Here is a 25,897-nt window from a genome sequence, read left to right as displayed (position 1 = left end):
TCGTGAACTGGGCCACTAGCCCTATATAATAAAGAGCTAATACGTAAATGGTGTCACGCTCTCACATCATCACGCCCTCATGCAGTCACACTGTAAGGGCTCATACACTCAACACTGGGGAGAGAGGAATTGGGACCAGCCAGGCACAAATGAGCTCGTGAGAGAGGAATGGGGACCAGCCAGGCACAAATGATTCGCGAGAGAGGAATGGGGACTAGTCAGGCTGCGGCCCGGCAGAGGGACAAGCTGCCTGCCCAGTGGTCGTGGGCGCCAGCGGCTGTGCCTGCGTCCCGGGACAGGGACAAGCCACCTGCCCCACAGTCGTGGGCGCCAGCGGCTGCAGCTGTGCCTGTGGCCCGGGAGAGGGATGAGCCACACGCCCTGCGATCCCAGGTGCCAGTGGCTGCGCCTGCAGCCCTGGAAAGGGACAAGCTGCACGCCCTGCAGTCCCAGGCACCAGCAGCTGCGCCTGTGGCCCAGGAGAGGGACAAGCCTCCCGCCCTGTGTTCTCGGGCACCAGCGCCTGCGGCCTGTGCGAAGTCTCCCACCCACTGTCCCCTGTGGCTGCGGCCGGCCTGGGTAAAGCCGGCCTGGGTCCTAGTTGCCTGTAGCCAGCTAGAGGGAGGGAAGCCTGGGTCCTGGGTGTCTGCGACCGGCCGGAGGAGGGAATTTTGGGTCCCGGGTGTGGGGCGAGGCAGAGGCTATTAGGGGCGATCATGCCATCAGGGGAGCAGTTAGGGTCGATCAGGCTGATAGGGGAGCAGTTAGGGGTGATCAGGCAGTCAGGCAGAGGTGGTTAGGGGCGATCAGGCAGGCAGGCAGAGGGGTTAGGGGTGATCAGGCAGGCAGGCAGGTAGATAGGTGAGCGCTTAGGAGCCAGTGGTCCCAGATTGCGAGAGGCAGTTGGACATCCCCCGAGGGGTTCTGGATTGGAGAGGGTGCAGGCTGGGCTGAGGGACCCTCCCACACCCGTGCACAAATTTCTTGTACCGGGCCTCTAGTCCAATGTAATAAAAACCTAATATGCAAATTGTCCCCTTGGGCAGTCATTGGACTGGGATTTTGACTGGGGACTGGGAGTTTGACCGCTTGCTATGGTGTGCGCTGACCACCAGAGGGTGGTGCCAACATGTCGGGCGTTGGTGACATGGTGCTGGCAGCAGGCAGCAGTGGAGGTGCTGCCAGCCCCGATGGGCCCTGATGAGAGCAGGACCACGGCGGGATGGTGGAGTAGGTGAGCAGGCGGCGCCAGGCCAAGGCGGGTGAGCGCAGGGGCCTGATCACCCCACTGATCGACCTGTAGATGGCAAGGAGCAGTGGCGGCGAGGGGTGGGGCCACCACCTGGCTTCCAGGCACTGAGGGAGAAGGGGCAAATAGCAATCCTATATAATAAAAGCCTAATATGCAAATCGACCAAACAGTGGAACGACCAGTGGAATGACAGGTCACTATGATGTGCACTGACCACCAGGGGGCAGACGCTTAAGGCAGGAGCTGTCCCCAGCCCACAGGCCCCAGGCCAGCCAAGGCAGGTACCAGTGGAGGCCCCTGATTGCCCCACTGGTGGACTCCAGCTGAGGGAGGTGACCAGCAGTGGCTGTGGGGGGCGGGGCTGTGTGAGGCCTGTCAGGTGCATGCCAGCGGGGGTCCCCTGATCGCCCTACATATTGCCCCACAGATAGGCCCTGATCGCTGGCCAGGCCTAGCGACCCTACCCATGCACAAATATCATGTGTTGGGCCTCTAGTATTAAAATACTTCTTTTCTAATTATATTCCTTTCAATGTGCACAAATCTGTCCTCATCCATAGGTGTATGATTTTTGTCCAGTCTCTTCCCCCACCCCCACACCCCTTTCCCCCCCGAGAATAGTCAGTCCACTCCCTTTCTATGCCCCTGATTCTATTATATTCACCAGTTTATTCTGTTCATCAGATTATTTATTCACTTGATTTTTAGATTCACTTGTTGATAGATGTGTATTTGTTGTTCATAATTTGTATCTTTACCTTTTTCTTCTTCTTCCTCTTCTTAAAGGATACCTTTCAGCATTTCATATAATACTGGTTTGGTGGTGATGAACTCCTTTAGCTTTTTCTTATCTGTGAAGCTCTTTATCTGACCTTCACTTCTGAATGATAGCTTTGCTGGGTAAAGTAGTCTTGGTTGTAGGTTCTTGGTATTTATCACTTTGAATATTTTTTGCCACTCCCTTCTGGCCTGCAAAGTTTCTGTTGAGAAATCAGCTGACAGTCGTATGGGTACTCCCTTGTAGGTAACTGACTGTTTTTCTCTTGCTGCTTTTAAGATTCTCTCTTTGTCTTTTGCTCTTGGCATTTTAATTATGATGTGTCTTGGTGTGGTCCTCTTTGGATTCCTTTTGTTTGGGGTTCTCTGCGCTTCCTGGCCTTGTAAGTCTATTTCTTTCACCAGGTAGGGGAAGTTTTCTGTCATTATTTCTTCAAATAGGTTTTCAATATCTTGCTCTCTCTCTTCTTCTGGCACCCCCATAATTCGGATGTTGGTACGCTTGAAGTTGTCCCAGAGGCTCCTTACACTATCTTCATATTTTTGGATTCTTTTTTATTTTTGTTTTTCCAGTTGGGTGTTTTTTGCTTCTTCGTATTTCAAATCTTTGACTTGATTCTTGAGATCCTCTAGTCTGCTGTTGGAACTCTGGTATAATATTGTTTATTTTAGTCATTGTATACTTAATTTTTAGTTGGTCCTTTTTCATAACTTCAAGGGTCTCACTAGATTTCTTGAGGGTCTCACTAAATTTATCGGCGGTTTCTAGAAAATTCTTGAAAAATCTTATAACCGTGGTTTTGAACTCTATATCCAGTAGTTTGCTTTCCTCCATTTCTGTCATTTGTGATCTGTTTCTTTGTCCCCGCATTTTTTATGCTTTCCTGTGTTGATAGAGTGGCTTTGTGTGCTAGGTGTCCTATAGGGCCCAGTGGCTCAGCCTCCCCAATTACCTGAGGTGGACACTCTTGGTGCACCCCTTTGTGGGCTTTGTGCAAAGTCTTGTTGTAGTTAAGCCTTGATTGTTGTAGGTATCACTGGGAGAAATTGACCTCCAGGCCAATTGGCTGTGAGAATCAGCTGTGTCTGCAGTGGGAGAACTTCTGTGCTGGAGACACCCTTCTGGGGCAAGACTTGCTTCAGTGGAGCTTTGGTGCTCACTGAGTCTGTCCCCTGAGTGTGTCCCTTATGGATCTGAGTTGTAATCTGGATGGTCCCACTCTGACCACTGGGTATACGGGCTCTTGGATCTCTAAGGAGGTGCTAATTTAGCCTCTGCCTGAGGCTACCCAGCAGGAGCTATGGAGAGATCTGCAGAGTCCTCTTCCTTGTTTGGGGTTTGGAGTTGCCCAGATGAGGCCAAGCTGTGAAGCAATGCAAGCTGCTGTGGGGCCTTGGGCCTTCTTTTGGAAGTTCTGGGTCTCTCTGACCCATCTGTTTGTTAGGTACTTTTCAGATTGCAAAGGGCCAGGCCTTTCATATGCAAAAGCCTCCGCACAGAGCTTGGGTGGGGCTGGGTCTTAGTGGATCAACAGGGCGGAGCAAACAGCTATGGCTGCTCCTCAGTCCTACCCTAAGAGGCCCCGCGTCTCAGTGTCCCGGTAATCGCTTCAAGCACCTCTGAGAGAAAGCCGCCCTTGAGTTCCGACCGATGCCAGACAGTCCAGTTTCTCCCCATATGAGTCTGGGTTCCCAGAGACTCACCCGGAACTGGAGTTCAGAGCAGTCGGGAGCTTGAGACTCCCTCCCGATTGAAAAAAACAACCGTGTCAGCCCTTTCCACGTGCGCCACGTCCTCAGTTGCCAGCCCTTTCCACGTACGCCTCTGTACGTCTGCACTTTACTTCCGCACCTCCTTTGAGTCTCAGTGTGCCTTTCTCTTTCCTTCTAGTTGTAGAATTTCCACTCAGCCAGCCTTCTTGTGGTTCTGGATGATGTCCGTTTTGTCTTTTAGTTGTATTTTTGAAGTGGTTGTGAAAGGCAGCAATTTCCGGTGTTTACCTATGCCGTCATCTTGGTTTTTTTCCAGTAGTCTATTTATATAAAAGCCTAATATGCTAAGTGTCTCTCCAACTGTCCAACCAGTCGCTATGACGTGCACTTACCACCAGGGGGCAGACACTCAATGCAGGAGCTGCTGTCACACACACAGAGAAAAGGCACTGCGGACTTGGCGCCCATGAAGCAACACTCGGCTTCCCCCAAGTGGGACACAGGCCCTGCCACCACCCCAGAGCAACAGCTCACCAAATCGCAGATGAAGCTGCCTAGACCCCGGAACGGTTGCTGTGGGCACCGAGTAATAATGTCACGTAGTAAGTCTGGCTTTCATTCCTTTGCGACTACTAGTATCCTTGCAGTTTCTTCACCCCAGGAACCCGACTTGCTTTATAGCCTGGTGCAAACATTTCACACTTTAACCAAATGTTTGTGAAGCATTTTCCCTTGCCTCACCTCATTTGATCCTCACAGAAGTCCGGGAGTAGGTAGACAGGATACTCAGTAGAATCCTTGTTTCTTTTCCTTAGTCAGAAAACGGAGATTTTGAAAGCTTAGAAACTTGACCTGACTGAAAAGGAGGAAATGGTGGACCTTAAAAATGATTTCAGGTTTTCTCGCTGCACAGAATATAGTCAAACACTGCTGCAGTTAAATATTTTATCCTTTGTTCTCCCTGTGTGATCTACAATAATAATCTGCTTCATGTTGATATTTTCTGCTGTGTTGCTGACAATAACATGAAAGAGAAGTTGGGGTGCTTCACTGGGCTGGAAAAAGTTTAGCAAAATCAGAAAGCAGGTTTAATTAAGCAAGTTTATTCTATACCTATAAAAGGCTAAGTTGACTTGCGTATGCACGATACATATAAAGCTCTCGCTGGCTCCAGTCACATGCATGTGTTTCCATCTGTCATTGTCAATTGTGAATTTGGTGACACTTCTATTATAGAGAAAGGGCAAATAGTGATATTAAAATATTTCTTCTAATTAATTTCCTTCCAATGTTCACAAATTCGTGCACTGGGCCACTAGTCAAGAATAATACCATACCTACCATGTATTCATTGGCCAAGATTATCAGGACATGGGGCTTTAGATATTTGTTTTGTAGATCAAATTCAACCATTCTGAAACTTTCACCAAAATATAGTATCTGCTAATTGTTGGCACACATAAACTGATAGAGCTTAACACCATCAGTGAGGAATTTGGGAAATTTGTTTTAAACATGAAGAAGCTGCATTGACCTTCAAAGATGTAGAGTTTTTAGTGAAAAGGATTTAAAAGAAAAAAGGCTTCAACATTTCATGCAAGTGAAAGAGAAAGTAGGGTTTTTCAACTTCTAGTTCAGTGGTTCTCAACCTTCCTAATGCCGTGACCCTTTAGTACAGTTCCTCATATTGTGGTGACCCCCAATTTCATTGTTACAAATTGAACATAGTTAAAGCATAATGATTAATCACAAAAACAATACGTAATTATATACGTGTTTTCCGGTGGTCTTAGGCGACTCCTGTGAAAGGGTCGTTTGACCCCCAAAGGGGTCCCGACCCACAGGTTGAGAACCGCTGTATCTAGTTCATCATCTCTTAGGAGAATTTGTGCTGTGGATTTTATAAGATACATGGTGATACAGGAAATGACTGATACTGAGGATTACCTTAACTCATGTTACCTTCACTCTTGCCAGTTAATGTGAACTTTGGAAGAAATTCAGATAGAATAGAGAAATTTTTAAAAAGTGCATTCAGATAGTTGCTTCTTTTTATCAGGGACATTTATTTAGTGGTTCTAAAAGAACTACCTGGTCATTCACCTATGGATAATTTCTTACTGTCATCGAACATAACAGATTTTACAACTTCAAGGGAAAAATAATACCATTGCTGAGTTGTTGAAGTATAGTTATATGAATTCAAAAAAATTACTCATTATTTTGATTACTTGTAATGTATAAGTTTATTTGTGGAAAATTTTGCATGCATTATCTTTTGTTTTTGTTAATCCTCACCAGAGGATATTTTTCCATTGATTTTAGATACAGTGGAAGGGAGAGAGGGAGAAAGGGGTGAGGGAAGAGAGAGGGAGAGGTAGAGAGACAGAGATAGAGACAGAGACAGCCAGACATACAGACATGAAGAGAGAGAGAGAGATACAGTGTGAGAGAGACACATCGATTGGTTGCTTGCGGAAGCCACGTGCCCCACCCGGGACCAGGCATCAAATCTGCAACCCAGGTACGTGCCCTTCACCTGGAATCGAACTTGAGACCCTTTGGTGTGTGAGCAGATACTCTATTTAGCAACACCAGCTAGGGCTGCATGTATTATCTTTTAAAATTCTAATAATAAATTATATTAACTAGTAGATTAGATTCAACTATATATAATAGAAGCATGATATAAATAAATTTTTTATATGGAAGAATTCTAGATGATGAGGTAGCTCTGGTTTTCAGGAATACATGGGCCTCTGGTTTTCTGTGTCACAACCTTAGCATATGGCTTCCATCCCCTAGTGTTCTAAGGTGTTTGCTGTATCTTCAGCCTGCTGTGGGGTAGGGAGGAGGGCAAAAAGGATCACTTCTCTACAGAATCAGCTTTTAAAAGAACTTTCCTAGAAATTCTACCTCTGTACTTCGGTTTACATCTTATTAGCTACCCTAACTTCAAAGAAAACTGAGAATTGTAGTCCTTTAGCTGAGTCTATTGTTGCCAGTAATAAAATCAAGGATATCTTAGTAAGGGAACAGGAGAGAATTGTTACTAGGTATGCAGTCTCTTCCATAACAACCCTCCAGACCAGGGGTCCTCAAACTACGGCCCGCGGGCCACATGCAAATACAAATATTGTATTTGTTCCCATTTTGTTTTTTTACTTCAAAGTAAGATATGTGCAGTGTGCATAGGAATTTGTTCATAGTTATTTTTTAAACTATAGTCCGGCCCTCCAACGGTCTGAGGGACAGTGAACTGGCCCCCTGTTTAAAAAGTTTGAGGACCCCTGCTCCAGACAAATACTACAACTGTCTCTTTTATTAAGGGAGAAAGTAAGGCTTAGAGACATTATTTAACTTTTAAGTGGTGCAATCAGGACTTTTACTTAAAAATATGTATATTTACATTGATTTCAGAGAGGAAGGGAGAGGGAGAGAAACATCAGTGATGAGAGAGAATCATTAATTGGCTGCCTCCTGCAAGCCCCTTACTGGGTATGGAGCCGCAACCCAGGCATGTGCCTTAACTGGGAATTGAACTGTGACCTCCTGGTTTATAGGTCAATGCTCAGCCACTGAGCCTTACTGCCTGGGCAGCAACCAGGATTTTTTCCTTTTTAAAAAAATATATTTTTATTGTTTTCAGAGAGGAAGGGAGAGGGAGAGAGAGAGAGAAACATCAATGACGAGAGAGAATCATTGATCGCCTGCCTCCACAATCAGGATTTTAATGCAGGTTTACCTAATTGCAAAGCTCCTCCTTATTAATCTTTTGTTACTTCTTTTGGAACTGCCTCCCTACTTCACTGGAATCACAAGTGTTGTTTTTTTTAAATATATTTTATTGATTCTTCACAGAGAGGAAGGGAGAGAGACAGAGAGTCAGAAACATCGATGAGAGGGAAACATCGATGAGAGGGAAACATCGATCAGCTGCCTCCTGCACATCTACTGGGGATGTGCCCTGGGGATGTGCCCGCAACCCAGGCACATGCCCTCGACCGGAATAGAACCCGGGACCCTTCAGTCCACAGGCTGACGCTCTATCCACTGAGTCAAACTGGCTTCCGCTGGAATCACAAGTTTTTAAGAAGAATTATTTGCTAGAAATAAAGGAACAATTTGTAATGTAACTTAGAAATATATATATTTGTAAAATATATTTTTTATTGTTGATAGTATTACAGATACCTCCCATTTCCCCACCTTACCTCCCTGCCCCCCAGCTCTTCACTACCCTATTGCCCATGTAGAAATATTTTAATGAGTAGTAACCATGACAAGTTTTTGTGGCTGCCTATGCAATGTCAATGGCATTTTGTTTTAATTGTAATATATCAATGCAGCTCAATTTTGAAAACAACTTGAGCAGTTATTTTGTTTTTCCCCCAGAACTACATATTTCTGTTTACATGGTCTATTGCTGAGTATTATTTGGGTCCTTCCAACATTGTAAAGGAATATCTTTATGAAACCAAAGCCTAACATTTTGTTTAGGGTGTAAACATGGGTACAAAATTGATATGACCTTATAGAATAACTAGAGGCCCGGTGCACAAAAATTTGTGCACTCGGGAGGGTCTCTCAGCCTGGCCTGTGCCCTCTCGCAGTCTGGGACCCCTTGGGGAATGACCACCTGCTGCCTTAGGCCCGCTCCCCGGGGGGATTGGGCCTAAGCTGGCAATTAGACATCCCTCTGGCAGCCTGGGAGCCCTCGGGGGATGTCCACTTGCCAGCGGGGAGCAGGCCTAGCTGCAGTCGGACATCCTTAGCGCTGCTGAGGAGGCGGGAGAGGCTCCCACCACCACCGCTGTACTGGTAGCCGTCAGCCTGGCTTGTTGCTGAGCAGAGCTCCCACTGTGGGAGCACACTGACCACCAGGGGGCAGCTTTTGCATTGAGCGTCTGCCCCCTAGTGGTCAGTGTGTGTCATAGTGACCAGTGATTCCCAGTCGCTCTGCTGTTAGGGTCAATTTGCATATTACCCTTTTATTACATAGGATAGAGGCCTGGTGCATGGGTGGAGGCCGGCTGGTTTGCCCTGAAGGGTGTCCCGGATCAGGGTGGGGTTCCCTCCTGGGGTTCCTAGCCAGCCTGGGTGAGGGGCTGATGGCTGTTTGCAGGCTGGCCAAGGCCCTCAGTGGGGACCCTCACCCCATGAGGGTGTGGCCATCCTAGGTGAGGGGCTGATGGCTGTTTGCAGGCTGGCCACAGCCCCTTCAGGATAGGGGTCCCCGCTGGGGTGCCTGGCTAGCCTGGATGAGGGGCTGATGGCTGTTTGCAGGCTGGCCACAGCCCCTTTATATATTTTATTGATTTTTTACAGAGAGGAAGGGAGAGGGATAGAGAGTTAGAAACATCGATGAGAGAGAAACATCGATCAGCTGCCCCCTGCTCACCCACTACTGGGGATGATCTAGCAACCAAGGTACATGCCCTTGACCGGAATCGAACCCGGGACCCTTGAGTCCACAGGCCGACGCTCTATCCACTGAGCCAAACTGGTTAGGGCCACAGCCCCTTTAGGGTAGGGGTCCCCGCTGGGGTGCCTGGCCAGCCTGGGTGAGGTGCTGATGGCCGTTTGCAGGCCGGCCAAGCCCCCCAGCAGGGACCCTCACCCCATGAGGGTGTGGCCATCCTGGGTGAGGGGCTGATGGCTGTTTGCAGGCTGGCCACAGCCCCCAGCCACCCAAGCTCCAGTGGAGGCTTGCTGGAAGCAGGTATCTGTGATTTATTTAGCTTCTATAATTGAAACGTTGTTGCCTTTTGCGAAGGCCACAGCCAGCCAGAGCAGGGGGGAAGCTTGGCTTCCTCCATTGCTGGGGCAACCAAGCCTCCTGCTTGCTCCAGCTCCATGGCTACCGGCTGCCATCTTGGTTGAGTTAATTTGCATATAGTTGCTCTGATTGGCTGCTGGGCGTGGCTTGGGCGTGGCAAAGTTATGGTCAGTTAGCATCTTTGTCTTTTATTAGTGTAGATCAGCCGTGGGCAAACTACGGCCCACGGGCCGAATCCGGCCCGTTTGAAATGAATAAAACTAAAAAAAAAAAAAAAAAAAGACGGTACCCTTTTATGTAATGATGTTTACTTTGAATTTATATTAGTTCACACAAACACTCCATCCATGCTTTAGTTCCGGCCCTCCGGTCCAGTTTAAGAACCCATTGTGGCCCTCGAGTCAAAAAGTTTGCCCAACCCTGGTGTAGATCCTCACCATTCCCAAGAAGTTTTTTGTTTACTAAAGATAGAATCTTTTTGAATGAAACAAATTATATTATGTTTTGAATGAATAAAATGGACAAAACTAATTTTTGCTTTATCCCTATATTGTTTAAAGGTATATAGTTTATGCAAACAATTTGCAGCTATATTTTAAGATTATTATCTTTAAAATTGAGTGGTTGCAGGGAAATTTTGTCACTGAAAAGAAGATACAAGTTGTTGTATGTGTATTTTAGTTTAGGTTGATCAGTAGTATAAGAGACTGGTAGAGAATGAAAGTGCAGCCAAGCTGGCGTTGCTCAGTGGTTGAGCGTTGATCTGTGAACCAGGAGGTCACGGTTTGATTTCCGGTCAGGGCACAGACCGGGGTTGCAGGCTTGATCCCCAGTGGGGGGTGTGCAGGAGGAAGCCGATCGGTGATTCTCTCTCATCATTGATGTTTCTGTCTCTCTCTCCCTTTCTGAAATCAATAAAAATATATTTTTTAAAAAAGAATGAAAATACGTTGTAAATATTTGGACATAAGGTGATTCCACATATAGGGTGCTCACCCATTTTCCAATGAAAAGATCTAAAAGCTAAAATTGTTGCCTTCTAGAATACATGTTCTCTTAGGTATAGGGATAAAGGCAGATTTCTACTGATCATTTGTTAATTTAATTATATACATAGTTAAACCTAATTATGTGAAGTCATATTAACTTATGAAATATTGCTTTTCTCCCAACTATTTTATGAAAAAATTTTAAGTACCTAAGGGCATATTTTAGAAATTTGATCTTGTTATCACCATTGTCACTTTTTAAATCAATTAACATAGTTTTCTAGAGCCTACTGTCTGAATTGTTTAAGATGGAACATAGTTTAAATTTGCATTATAATTACTGGTATGTTCTGCTTAACTAGTACCACCTGAAACCTAGTGGTGTAAAACAGCAATAAATTTTGTTTGTTAATCCTTACTCGAGGATTTTTTTCCCATTGGTTTTTAGAGAGTAGAAGGGAGGGAAGGAGGGAGGGAGGGCGGGAGGGAGAGAGAGAGAGAGAAAGAAAGAAAGAAACAGAAACATTGATGTGAGAGAGACACATTGATTGGTTGCCTCCTACAGGCACCCTGACTAGGGCTTGGGATCAAACCTGCAACTCAGGTACATGTCTTGACCAGGAATCAAACCCAGGACCCTTCGATGTGTGGGTTGACGCTCTAATCGATGAGCAGCACTGGCCAGGGCACAACAACCATTTTACTATGCTCTTGGATTCTGTGACTCATATATTTACAAAGGGCATGTATGTTGGAGATGCCTTGCTCTTGCCTCACAGTGTCTTGGGTCTTTCCAGAAAAGATTTGAAAAGTTCAATGACTTGGTGTTGGAATAATCTGGAAGTTCATTCATCCATGTCTAACCTGGTTTAGGAGACAAGGTCTTCCTATTGCCTTCCCTTCCTCATAGCATAGCGAACTCAGAGTAGCCATACTTTTTTTTTTTTTTTATGTTGGCCCAGGACTCCAAAAGCAAAAGAGTAATTTGGTGAATAAGGTAGAAGCTGCATCTTTTCTGACCTAGGTAGCTTTAGAAGCCACACAGCATCACTTCCACCACATTCTTTTGGCTACAAACAAGTCCCAAGTCTGCCTAGTTTCAGGAGAAGATATAGACCTCACTTCTTTATAGAAGGATCAAGGTCACATAGTAGAAAAGCATGTAGATGAGAGATACTGGTGCAGCCATATTTGGAAAATGTAATCAGCTATGACAGCATAAATCCTTTCATAGGATATTTTATTCTAAACCAGAAGATGGTTTAAAAGAAAATGTATTTGTATCTTCCCTAAACACAGCTGCATGAATCTGACATGTATGATTTTTTAAAGAGTAACTTTTAAACTTTTCTTGTGGCTTAGCCTCTCCTTCCCATATCATTGTCTCTATCCCCCCTCAAAACCCATGTCAACAGCTTTGTAGTTAGCCTTCCATGTTTTTCTCTAATGCTCATAAAATGATTATATACATAAGGATTTTGAGGGTCTTTATTTTATATTTGTTTAACAAATGGGATTATATACATAAATTTCTCTGCCTCTCTTCTGTCATTTAAGAGTTCGTGATATCCCTCTACCTCAGCAAGGACAGTTCCAACTCTTATAGTGTATCATGATTGAGATATATAGTAAGTCACTTTTGCCTTATTTTTAGGAATCCATGTTGTTTTAGTTTAGTTTTTTTTTTTGCCATGATAAACAATGATGCATTAAATTTTTTTATTCTGTCTTTATATATTAGTGATTTTATATCTGTGGATAGATTTTAAAAAGTGGAAATTGTGGAGTAAAGGGTATGTGTAATTTTAATGTGTTGCTAGCCTGCTTTTCAAAAAATCTTTAATGCTTCCCATTCCCACCAGAAATGCATAAGGACAATATACTCAGTGTATATTATAGCTCTATATGTTTGGCAATCTGATGGGTCTTAAATATCAGTGTTAACTTTAGTTTGCATTTTGTTAAATTCCTATTGAATTTGAACTTAAAGAGCTTCTTAAAATGTATTTGTTTTTATTTTTTTAAAAATAGAATATATTGGGGTGACACTACTTAACAAAATGATACAGGTTTCAGGTGCACAATTCTATAAAACATCATCTGTACACTGTATTGTATGTTTACCACCTCAAGACAAGTCTTTATCCATCACCACTTATCTCCCCTATACCCTTACCCATCTCACCCCAAGTCCCCTCCCCGAGGCAATCACCACACTATTGTCTTTTATCTATGAGTTCTTCCCCCACTCCCCTACCCCTTTTGCTCTGAATTTAAGCAACTTTTAATAAGTTTAACATTTGTACTGGCTTCTGTATTGTGTAGTCATAAATGTTTGTTAAATAAATATCGGCCTGGCTGGTGTTGCTTAGTGGTTGAGCATCGACTCATGCACCAAGAGGTCACTGGTTCGATTTCCAGTCAGGGCACATGTCTGGGTGTGGACTCCATCCTCAGTAGAGGCTCTGCAGGGGGCAGCCAGTTGATGATTCTCTCTTATCATTGATGTTTCTATCTCTCTCCCCCTCTCTCTACTTCTCTCTGAAATCAATAAAAACACATAAAAATACTTTAAAAATTTTCCTTTCCCAATTTTTAAAGTGTTTTTTAATGCCAAGTTGTATCCTTCTTTTATATTGTAATAGGAGTTGTTTAAGGTGAGTCACAGTAAGCATGGTAAAGGATAATTCTGAAACGAGATTCAGGTACACATTTGAAAAGATAGACAATCACTTGATCATTCAGAAAATTTAACTTTTAGAATGTATCATCTAAAGTTCTTTTGATAATGTAGTGTAGGGGGGTTTGATTTCTCATGGTTTATTTTCTTTTCTTTGCGTCAACTTTTCTGAAACAAATGTTTTTAACATAAACTTGACATTTTAACATCAGGGTTTTCAGTCTTGGTTAAAAAAGTTTTCCTTACACCTTGATTATATGCTATTCTGGAGTTTCTTGGAATATTAGAAAGCTGTTTTCATAAAGTGGTAAATAAACACAAAATACTAAAACGTGAGATATTTAAAAAATGGCAACAAAAAAACCTTGGATTGACCACCCAGCTTTAAAAAAATGTACATTATTGTCATGCCTTTGATGGCAGTTCCTCAGTCCAATTTTGTTTTCCCCTCCAAATAGCCATTTTCTGAACTTCGCTTATGTTTTGCTTTTCTTTATAGTTTTTACCACATTAACATTATTAATCAATATATAGTTTAGTTTTGCTTCTTTATGAACTTTATATATTTCTTTATTTTTAAATATATTTTTATTTCAGAAAGGAAGGGAGAGGGAGAGAGAGATAGAAACATCAGTGATGAGAGAGGACCATTGATCAGCTGCCTCTTGCACGCTCCACACTGGGGATTGAGCTCGCAGCCCAGGCGTGTGCCCTGACCGGGAATCCACCCATGACCTCCTGGTTCATAGGTCAGTGCTCAACCACTGAGCCACGTTGTCTGGGCTTCATATAATAATTCTATTTTAACCATTTTGAGGAATGTGAGGAACTGCCATAATGTTTCAGTAGTGGTTGCATCATTTTACATCATACCAGCAGTGCACAAGGATTCCAATTTCTCCACATCCTTTTCAGCTCGTTACTTTGTAATTTTGATAATAGTCATTTTAATGGGTGTGAGGTGATATTTCATTGTAGTTTTGATTTCCTTTTTTCTAATGATTACTGATGTTGAGCATCTTTTCACATTTGTATATCTTCTTTAGAGAAATGTATATTCAAGTCCTTTGTCCACTTTTGAATTGTGTTTTTTGTTGTTGTTGTTGATTTGTAGTTCTTTATTTATTCTGGATAGTAAACCCTATGTGATAACGTGATTTGCAAATACTTTCTCCATTTTTGTACATTGCCTTTCATTATGTGGATGATTTCTTTCTTTTTTTTTAAATATATTTTATTGATATTTTACAGAGAGGAAGGGAGAGAGATAGAGAGCTAGAAACATCGATGAGAGAGAAACATCGATCAGCTGCCTCCTGCACATCTCCCACTGGGGATGTGCCCGCAACCCAGGTACATGCCCTTGACCGGAATCGAACCTGGGACCTTTCAGTCCGCAGGCCGACGCTCTATCCACTGAGCCAAACCGGTTTCGACTGGATGATTTCTTTTGATGTACAGAAGTTTAAAAAATGTGATGTAGTCCCATTTGTTTATTTTTGCTTTTGTTGCCTGTGTGTATTTTTTTTAATCCTCATCCAAGGATATGTTTATTGATTTTAGAGACAAAGGAAGGGAGGGAGAGGGAGAGAGAGAAATGAACATCGATTGGTTGCCTCCCGTATGCCGCCCTGACTGAGTTTTGAATCTGCAACCTTTTGGTGTATGGGACCACTCTTTAACCAACTGAGCCACCAGGCCGGGGCTTGTTGCATTTTTGTGCTTATTGTACTTTTGATGTCATATCCAAGAAATCATTGCCAAATCCAGTGTCATGAAACTTTTCCACTATGTTTTCTTCTATGAGTTTTATAGTTTAGGTAGGTCTTATTTAAAAAATATATCACAATTTAACATATTATTTTACTGTTTATATACTTTCTGATTACAAATCTTTCCTCTATGAACATTCTTGATTATGTTTTTTGATACATACAAGAAACTATCATGTATGTAATTCCATGTAAAATCTATTTCTTAAGGTGGGTCTCTGTCAAAAACAAGTTTAAAGTGTGTTGCTTTAGGACAGTGATTGACAACCTTTTTCTGGCCAGATAGTAATATTATTTTAGGCTTTATAGATCATACTGTCTCTGTTGCAATAACTTGACTCTGCTTTTGTAGTGTGAAAGCAGCCATAGACAATATAAAAAGGAGGCTAAATTTTGAATTTAACAATTCATGAGTCAGAAACATTTTCTTTTGATTTTTTAAATCTCTTAACTGAAAATTATTTGTTGCTTTAGGGTTATAAAAAAAAACAGGTGGCATCTAGATTTGGCATGCAGGGATAGTTTATCTCTTCTTGCTGTAGGGTATACCAGTTGTACCGGTTAATAATGCGGATTTTGTAATAAAAAAACACGATAATTTTAAGAGAAACATCAAAAGTGCTTTATTCAAAGTAATGTCCATCGCTAGCTACACATTTCCCCCATCTTTTGGGTAATTTGTGGATACCGTCCCAATAGAACTTTTCTTGTTTTGAGGCAAACCATTCAGAGACCCAATTTTCCACTTCTTCGTACATTTTGAAGTGCTGCTGAGAAAGTGCATGTGCCATCGATCGGAACAAGTGGTAATCTGAAGGAGCAAGGTCTGGTGAATACGGTGGGTGGGTTAATACTTCCCAGGCAAGATCTTTTAACGTGTTTTTAACTGGTTTTGGAGTGTGTGATGGTGCGGTAGCATGAAGCAAAATTACTTTACCATATCTTCTGGCCCATTCTGGTCATTTCATGATCAAAGCGTGGTTCAAATTGATTATTTGTTGTCAGTAGCGATCAGTATTAACGGTTTCACCTGGTCTTAGAAGCTCATAATACACCACACCTTCCTGATCCCACCAAACGCAGAGTTTTGTCTTCTTCCCGAAGCGATTTGGCTTTGCAGTCGATGTTGATAGTTGACCTGAATCAACCCATGATTTTGTGCATTTGGGATCCTCAAAATAAGTCCACTTTTCATCACCAGTCACAATTCAATGCAAAAAAGACTTCCTTTCGTGCCGTTGAAGCAACATTTTACTGACAACTTTTCGGTTTTCCATTTGTCTTCCGTTCAGTTGATGTGACACCCATTTTCCTTGCTTAAAATCTTTCCCATTGCTTGTAAACGATCGGAAATTGTTTGCTGAGCAACTTTTAAACTTTCTGCAAGTTGTTTTTGAGTTTGACACGCATCTTCATCCAATAATGCTTGTAATTGTTGGTCTTCAAACTTTTTCAGTTGACCTGGACGTTCTTTGTCTTTCACATGGAAATCATCACTTTTAAAGCGTTTAAACCAGCGTTCACAAGTATCTTGAGATGGAGCATGTTCACCATAAGCTTCCCGAAGTATACGATAACTTTCAGCAGCACTTTTCTTCAAAATAAAGTAATGAGTTAAAACTTCCTGCAAATGCTCTTTTTATGGCACAAAATTCGACATTTTTAAGCGTAAAAATATCTATGATGTTAACACCTTCAGCAAATTTGACATATGAAGTTTTGAAGCTTGTTGTCAATACAACAAAATAGCATACATATCAAATCGCATATATCTCAACATATGTGTAACTCCATCTATTGAAAAAAATCTGCATTATTAACTGGTACACCTGGTATATGGGGAGATGATTGCTTAGGACTTGGCTGTGTTCACTCTCAACTTAATAGAAATATAAAACTTTTTTCCTACATAGTTTTATACATTTATACTTGTGCTATTGGTTAGAGTTTTGGTCACTGTGCATCTGTCCAACAATTGATATTATCAGACTTTTAATCCTTGTGAATATGGTAGGTATAACATGAAATTCATATTTTTATAAAATTGGATTTCCCTGATTAATAATTTAGTTGAATACATTTTCATATTTGCTGGTCATTTCAGATTCCTCTTTTGTAAGATGACTGTTCAGGTAAATCTATTGTCTATTTACTATTGGGTTGTTGGTATTTTCTTAAATTGTAGTTCTCTAAATATTATGAAGAATAAACTTGTCAGTTGTAGATATTACAGATAACTTTTCTTAATTGACTGGTTTTTAGAAATTCTTTGCATAAGCAGATATTAATTTTAATGTAGTTGAATGATAACAATTGTATCCGTCTCTTTCTTTGTGGATTGCTTTTTCCCTCCATTATATTTAGGAACATTTTTCATAGGCTGAGGCCGATTAGAAAGATCTCTGATATTAAATCCTAACATGTTCATTAGTTGTATCTTTTACCTATAGCTCTTGAATTATCCTAGATTTAATTTATTTTATGGCTTGGGTTAGGGAACTAATATTATTTCTTTTCATAATGCTTACGTTGTTTCACCGCCATTTATCAGAAACTACTTCCTTTTCCCAGTGATCTACAAAGTTATTCTATAATGTATATCTGTGGGCTTTTTTCCCTATGTTCTCAGTTAATATTCCAGTGGACTATTTCTTTATTACTGTGCCAGTACCGTGTTGTCTTAGTTAATTCAGTTATATAATAAATCTTGATAATCTTATGGTTCAGAACCCTGAAAATTGTTCTTCAGGAATGTTTTGCCTATTCTTGCATTGTTCATTTTAGAAATACCTCACCAAGTTCCTGACAAAACAAAATTAAACAACAATTTGGGAATTTGATTGGAATTGTCTTGAATTTATAAATCAAGAGAGAGAATTGGCATGTTTATGATACTGAGTCTTCCTATCTATGAACTTGGTATGTCTTCACATTCATTAAAATCTTTAATGCCTTTCAATAAAATTTTATAATCTATAAAGCTTTTTATTTTAGATTTTAACATTTAAATGTTATTTAATTTGAAATCTATTTTTAGAGTTCAGATAAGACTGGGTTCTACATTATTTTTAGATGAGTAGCTGTTTGTGCTACCATATGTTAAATAATTTATCTTTTCACCTAAATAATGTTTTCATCACTGAATTGGCACTGCTGAAATATGTTTAAGTTCTGTAGCTGTGGAAATCTCCTTTTGGAATTTCTGTTACATTCTACTTATTTATATGTATTTATATTGTAAATAGTACTGAATATTAATATTTACTTCTATACCAGTATCACTTATTTTACTTGTATATATTATAATTAGAAATGTCTTTCAATTTATTTAGGTCTTCTTTTATTTCTCGGCAATATTTTGTAGTTTTCAAAACATTGGTCTTGTACATATTTTGTTATTTCTATGTTTTAAATTTTTATGCTTTTAAAAGTTAAATTTGTGAGGTATAATGGATAGATAAGACTTTACCATATTTAAAAATCACTTTTATTTTCAATAAATGTTATTGATACAACTAGATATCCAAAAATTTTTTATTTTAACTCTTACATTACACTACATCCAAAAATTAACTTGAGATGGATGATAAACCTAATCATAAAGCTAAGGCTAAAACTATAGTTTTTATGAAAAAAACAAGTGAAAATACTCATGATTTTGGGATAAGTTTCTTAGAACAGTAAGAATGTAGGCCACAAAGATATAATAATAATAAAATGTGATTTTATAAAAATTAAAAACTTGAGCCTTTCAAAGGACATCACTGAGGTAATGAAAAGGCAACCTATAGAATAGATAAATGGATGGGTATATTAAAGGATGGATGGGTGGATATGTAGAGAGAGGTATAGATAGTGAAAATATAGACTCCCATCTATTTCTATCTATTGATCTAAACAATAGAAGACTTATATCCAGAATATATAAAGAATCCTTACAACTTAATAATGAAAAGACAAACAATGAAATTTTTCCAATGGGCAAATATTTGAAGACACTTCATAAAAGAAAAGGAATGACCAATACACACATTTTTTTGACATCATTAGTATAAAAATACAAGTTAAAACCACAACAAGATGCCATTATCCTTCCCAATAAAATAACTAATTCAAAAGACCACTTTAGTAAAATGGGAAGTTCCTCGAAAAACAGACTTGTAAAATGAATTTAGTGTAAGTCATCCAACTCTGTTATTCTTGAAAGTTGTTTTGTCTATTCAAGTCTTTTGCATTCACATATACAACTTAGAATCAACATGTAAATTATACAATCAAGCCACTGGGACTTTGATTGGAATTGATTAAATCTATAGATCAATTTTTGGGGGAGAATTAGCATCTTAAATGTATTGAGTCTTCATAACCACAAAAATGGTATTCTTTTTATTTTGGTCTTCTTTAAATCTCCAAATAATTTCTAAATTTATTGTTAAATGATTCTTAAGCATTATTGGACATCATGAGCAAAATTATCTAGGGGGCACTTGTTTTTATTTTGTTTAAATTTGTTTTAATTGAGGTAAAATTGACATAAAACATTGAATTAGTTTTAGGTGTACAACATAATGTTTTGCTATATGTATACTGTGAAATGATTACAGTAAGTTTAGTTAACATCCATTGCTAGTTTTTTAAACTTTGAAACACTATTAGAAATATATTTTATGCTGAGACCTACGTGTATACACAAAATTTTTTTGTAGTATTATTATCACTCTGAATGATGCGCTTTGTTTTCTGTTCTAGCCTATTTAAACAAATCCTGGCCCTGGCTCACTAATGGGTTGGTACCTGCAGTTTGAAAGAAGAGTGAATTGTTGTATTCTTGTTATTATCCCATTTCCATGAAAAGTTTCCTGCTGGTCACTGGCCTATTAATAGCTAAGGTCCTGCCCTGACTGGTTTGGCTCAGTGGATAGAGCGTCGGCCTGCGGACTGAAAGGTCCCAGGTTCGATTCCGGTCAAGGGCATGTACCTTGGTTGCGGGCACATCCCCAGTAGGGGGTGTGCAAGAGGCAGCTGATCGATGTTTCTCTCTCATTGATGCTTCTAACTCTCTATCCCTCTCCCTTCCTCTCTGTAAAAAATCAATAAAATATATTTAAAAAAAAAAATAGCTAAGGTCCTTTTTCAGTTTAGGATCATAAGTAAGAATTAAAATTCTTCCTATTACTGTAAGTGTGCCCTGATAAGAATCAGGGTCTCTCATTAAGGAAGGAAGCTAGAATGGCTGTTGAGGAACCATCTAGTCATTTCAGACAAAGCCACATGATTCAGCTGTTGATGAATTGCAAGCTTATCAAGAGCCAGTTATTTCCTAACCTCTTTATTCTAGTCATTGTAATTATATTATTTTAATTGTACCATTTTTACACTAGTGAAATTTACTTGTTTCTGTGAATAATTTGAATGCTTTAGAAAGAAAGACTTACTAAGTATGTCGGTAAAAATATGGAAGTGCAAGTGTCTTTATTTTCTCATTTCACTCTAAAGAAACCAAAATTGCAGTAATGAATACTGTATTATGGTTCTGATTTGTTCAAGAAAGAAGTCAAATAGGATATGTACACTTAAAGTCTTGCCCGATTATCACATGATTGCGTAATGTGCTTTTATATATTCCAAGTAAAAATAAATGTTTAAGGCATGTACATTTTGTTTTTTTAATGACTCTTGGCTTTATGGGACTCTTAACAGTTGAACTACATTTCTGATTTTATAGTTTAAAACGGCTTTATTATTTAGGAAATTACATTTTCTTGAATAACAATAAACCATCTCCTAGAAATATTTAAGTGACAAACTGCTAAGTTAAGTTTTTATTAAAAATGAACCAAGGTTATCTCCTTTTTATGTTTTTTGTTTGATTTTGCATTCTTTGGAGTTCGTGCTTTCTTTTCTTTTGATTCTTTGTTCCTTTATATAAGAGAAAAGCAACTGCAGAGAATTGTTAGAGAAATATGACTTCTAAAGTTATAATTGATATTACCTTATTTCTGAAAATTATGTTTTGATGAAAAACTAAAATATATGAAAGGAATTAAATGCTGTATTAACAGTGAAAGTAACTGACAGCCCTTTCTCACAATGTTCATTTATGCAGTAATTGGGTTCCATAGTTGGTTGTACTTTAAAATAAAACGACTCTTGGGTACCAGATAGAAATATCAATATTCCATTCAAGCAAGGACTAAGCAGAAGAAGGACACAAAGTACAAATTAATTTGACATCATGAAATTTACTTTCATTAGCAAACACAAATTGCTTACAATAACTTTCATTTTCCTTTCACAAAATCTAACAACCTACCTGCTTTTAATTCGTATACTCTTTTCATTCTTTATATACTGACTAGAGGCCCGGTGCACGACATTCATGCACTGGGAGATGTGAAGGTACCTCAGCCCGAACTGCACCCTCTCCAATCTGGGAGCCCTCAGGGCAGCCCTCTCCAATCCGGGAGTTTCTGTCTGTCTTTGCAATCATATGAGCGAATTGTCTGAGACCTCAACTCAGTGTGGTTTGTTGCTTACAGAATAATAGAGGCATTTTTTTTTCTTTGCTTCATTGGTGGAGATTTCCTGGAAGTTTTAGGATAGCTTCCCTTTAATTTTTCCTAGACACTCTGATTTTACTTATGTCTCTCACCTTTGCTTTCCCTCCATCCCCCACTGCAACAGTAACTTGCTTCAGGCTCACTTTGCTCTAGTGCAGTGGTTCTCAACCTTCCTAATGCCGCGACCCTTTAATACAGTTCCTCATGTTGTAGTGACCCCCAATTTCATTGTTACAAATTGAACATAATTAAAGCATAGTGATTAATCACAAAAACAATATGTAATTATATATATGTGTTTTCCGATGGTCTTAGGTGACGCCTGTGAAAGGGTCATTCGACCCCCAAAGGGGTCGCGAAACAGAGGTTGAGAACCGTTGGTCTAGGACAGTGATGGCGAACCTTTTGAGCTCAGCATGTCAGCATTTTGAAAAACCCTAACTTAACTCTGGTATCATGTCACATACAGAAAATTTTTGATATTTGCAACCATAGTAAAACAAAGATTTATATTTTTGATATTTATTTTATATATTTAAATGCCATTTGACAAAGAAAAATCAACCAAAAAAATGAGTTCGGGTGTCACCTCTGACACGCGTGTCATAGGTTCGCCATCACTGGTCTAGGAGATCTGTCTGCCACCAGAACTATGATTCCCAGCATTCCTGGTGCTCCCCGCGCTCTGGGCTTCCGCTTCCAGTTCTGGGGCTGCCACCAAAACTACTATTCCCAGAATTCCTGGTGCTCCCGGCGATCTTGGTTTTCCCTTCCTGCTCTGTCTCCGTCCCATGGTCTCCCACTCTTCAAATTGCCAGCTCTCCCTCTCTGCTCTCCGTCTGGCGGCTTGGGGAGCCAATTTTCCCAAGCCTCTCCACTCTCCGCTAGCTCTCCTGCTCTGCTCTCTGTCCGGTGCTTGTGTATGCATCTTTGTTGGGTTAATTTGCATACTCACTCCTGATTGGCTGGTGAGCGTAGTGGAGGGACAGTCAATTTACATGTTTCTCTTTTATTATATAGGATCATATCCCCTGTTATACATAGATTCTCCTTCTGAACTCCTTATTAGTGTTCCCTCTTTATTAGATCATTTCTATGAGCATACTACAAGTTGTCATATTCATCTTTTTTTAAAAAAGTTTTTATTGTCTTTTTAGAGAGAGAGAGAGAGAAGCAGAGTTGTGAGAGAGAAACATTGCTTGGACTGCCTCCTTCTCTCCCCTTACTGGGGATTGTGTTCAAAACCCAAGCTTGTGCTTTGACTGGGAATCGAATCAGCAATCTTTTGGTGCACAGGAACATGCCCACCAACTGAGCCATGCCAACCAGGGCTATTGTTCATCTTTTTTAAAAAAGCACCGCCTGGCTGGCTTGGCTCAGTGGTTGAGTGTTGACCTGTGAACCAGGAGGTCACAGTTTAATTCCTGGTCAGGGCACATGCCTGTGTTGTGGGCGATCCCCAGTAGGGGGTGTGTAGAAGGCAGTTGATCAATGATTCTCTCTCATCTTTGATATTTCTCTCTCTTCCTTTCTCTCTGATATCAAAAATATATTGATAAAATTAAAAACAACCCCCCCGCCAACTCACCAAATCAAACAAACAATCAAAGAAAACAGCAAAAATACCAAGTAAGAAAAATTCTTTACTCCAGGTTTTAGTCTAGTATGTGCTCAATTTCTTTAGAGCAAAATTTCTCTAAAGAGTTGTCTGTACTTACTGTTCCCAAGTTCTCTCCTCTCAGTCTCTATTGGGATCACCTCATTCCAGTTTGTGCCCACAATTTTCCACTGATACAGCTCTTGTCAAGTTAGAAGTTCATTTTAGTTTTGCCAATATTAATAATCAATTTTCAATCTTCATTTTAATGTTATCTCAGTAGCATTCATGATGGCTGGTCACTTCTTTATGGAAGTATTTCTTTCACTTAGTAGCTTCTATGACATTCATCACCTTGTTTTTCTTTTACCTCTTTGGCTTTTCTATCTTAGTCTCTTTTTCTGAGTCCTCCCTTTCTACCAGATTTCTAAATGTTGAGGTATTTCAGCACTTTAAGCTCTCTTCCATCTATGGTAAATAAACTCACTAGGTGATCTTACTATTCCCATTAATTTTAAGTACCATATATGAGTCACACATTAATATGCCATTTCTTGGCAAGAGTCTCCTCTTTAACTCCTTTTTAATAAATCTAATTGCCTTGTTGATATCTCCATTTGAAGATTTAATAAGGTTCTCAAAATGAACAGGTCCAAACCAAATCATTCATTCTACTCCTTTCAGTCTGTTCCTCTTTTAGTGTTCCCATCTCAAGAAATCGCACCCTGTTGTATTATCCTTGACTTCTTTCATATCCAGCTTCTCATATATGAGGATCAGGAAGTGCCTCTACCTTTGAAATATACCCAAATTTGACTACTACTTCTCATATCTACCATTATCCTCCTGGTCTTAGCCACTAGTTTTTTCCCTTGGATTATTATAGTAGCTTCTTAACTGGTCTTCCTGCTTCTGTTCTTTATTACCTGTAACATTTAACAGTTTTAAGTAGTCCTGCAGAAGCTAGGACAATCCTTGTAAAATAAATCATGTTAATGCCTCTTTAGAATCTTTTAATGACTTTTTTCACACTTAAAAATATATTGCATTTTTTTCCTATGGTTCATCAAATTCTTAATAGAGCTATCCTTTGGCTTTTCTCTCTTTCTCTTTACCAGGTGTATTTTCTGTCTTCCAGTCACCCAATTCTTTTTCTCATAGAAAATCAGTAGAATATATTTTTAATGCATAAATAATTACACATACACATAGATTTTTAAAAAATATAGTAGTGGTACCATATTACAGAGTGGGTAAAGTCTGGTTTACAACATGAGTACATGAAACACAGTTATTCTTGTATTACTATTTATCAATTATTGTATTTTCTATATGAACAACTATGAAAATCTACTTGTGCCCTAAGTCTATATATGTATATTCTTACTAACTTTAAAATTTTTACTTTACCTTGGGAACTCATATAAAGCTGTGTGCCGTGCCAGCACAGCCAAGGGTTCGGTGAGCCTGAGGGGGGTGTGGCGAAGGATGTAGAAAAGATAGACAGAGAGAATAAGCTGGGTCTAGGTGCATCTTCCTGTGCCTGGCTGAGGCCCCAGAGAGAGATCCAGACAGCAAGCTGAGCCTTTATTGTATAGCCAGAGGTAAATAAGGTAGTGGTCACCATAGTTACAATGTTCTTGTGAGTTTCACTTGTTTTGGCAGCACTTGCTGCACCTCCCACAGCCCATTAGCTACCCAGATAAGATCTAGGGAGTGTCATAAGGTCAAGCCTAATTATGCTAAGAGGGCTGTGCCCTCTAAGCTGGGACTTGTTTGTGGCTTTGCCAACAGGTCAGTCCGACGCTTAACCCTATAGCTGCTTTCTACAAAGCTGCCTCATTCTTTTTCTTTTTAATTATTTTTGCCTCATTATTTTTTAACAACTATATAATACTAAAAGCCCGTAGCATGAAGATTTGCGCAATAGATCGTCCTTCCCCTGGCTGCTGGCACTGGTTTTCCTCCGGAACCTGGGACCCAGGCCTTTGGTCCGGCCACAGCGAGGCTTGGCTTCTCCCCTCCGGCCGCAAAGAGGCTTGGTTTCTCCGCTGCAGCCTCAGCGGAGAAGCCAAGCCTCTTCAGTCTTCAGTCTTCACTCTGGCCAGAGCCTTCAGTCTTCGCTCTGTGCCTACGTATGTAAATTAACCGCCATCTTTTTTGGGTTAATTTGCATAGTCGCTCTGATTGTCTAGTGGGTGTAGTGGAGTGACATCAATTTGCATGTTTCTCTTTTATTAGTGTGGATTCCGTTGTAGGTATGTCATAGGATTAATTTAGCCTCATTGATAAACAGATTGTTTTCAGTCTGCTGCTGCCAAAAATGTTGTATTTCATAGATCTCTTATGAGAGTATATATGTAAGGTAAATTTTTAGAAGTAGAATTGCTGGCTCAAGTGGTATGTGTATTTAAAGTATTATAAATATTGCTAGCTGCTCTTTATTTGGATTGTACCAGTTTATACATTCTTTCTGTTAAGGGCCAGATTGTAAATATTTTAGGCTTTGCAGTTCACGTATGGTCTTGTCACAAACTGGCCAGTAACATAGCTGCCAGGCTGTTATCAAAACCTTTGTCATTACTAACCCATGGTATATCTCATTGCATTATTTTTTTTTTAATAAATCTTTATTGTTCAGATGTTCAGATTATTACAGTTGTTCCTCTTTTTTCCCCCCATAGCTCCCCTCCACCCAGTTCCCACCCCCCCCTCTGCCCTTAACCCCCCCCCCCCACTGTCCTCATCCATAGGTGTACGATTTTTGTCCAGTCTCTT

General features: G+C 40.2%; 1 protein-coding gene across 7 annotated transcripts in view; it reads left to right on the top strand.

The window, feature by feature from the left end:
* Positions 1-25,897, top strand: part of ZMYM4 (zinc finger MYM-type containing 4) — a 117,062-nt gene that overhangs the window by 30,998 nt on the left and 60,167 nt on the right. Inside the window, exon 2 of one of the 7 annotated variants that reach the window (XM_023758464.1) lies at positions 12,068-12,138. The exons of the other annotated variants lie outside the window; for them this stretch is intronic. Within the exon in view, the coding sequence (XP_023614232.1) occupies positions 12,123-12,138 (16 nt within the window). The 5' untranslated portion in view covers positions 12,068-12,122. The remainder of the gene's footprint in view (positions 1-12,067; positions 12,139-25,897) is intronic. 7 annotated transcript variants of the gene reach the window in all.

Source organism: Myotis lucifugus, unplaced genomic scaffold (assembly GCF_000147115.1).
Source record: "Myotis lucifugus unplaced genomic scaffold, Myoluc2.0 scaffold_131, whole genome shotgun sequence".
Taxonomy (NCBI): Eukaryota; Metazoa; Chordata; class Mammalia; order Chiroptera; family Vespertilionidae; genus Myotis; species Myotis lucifugus.
This window is presented reverse-complemented; position numbering and strand designations above follow the sequence as displayed.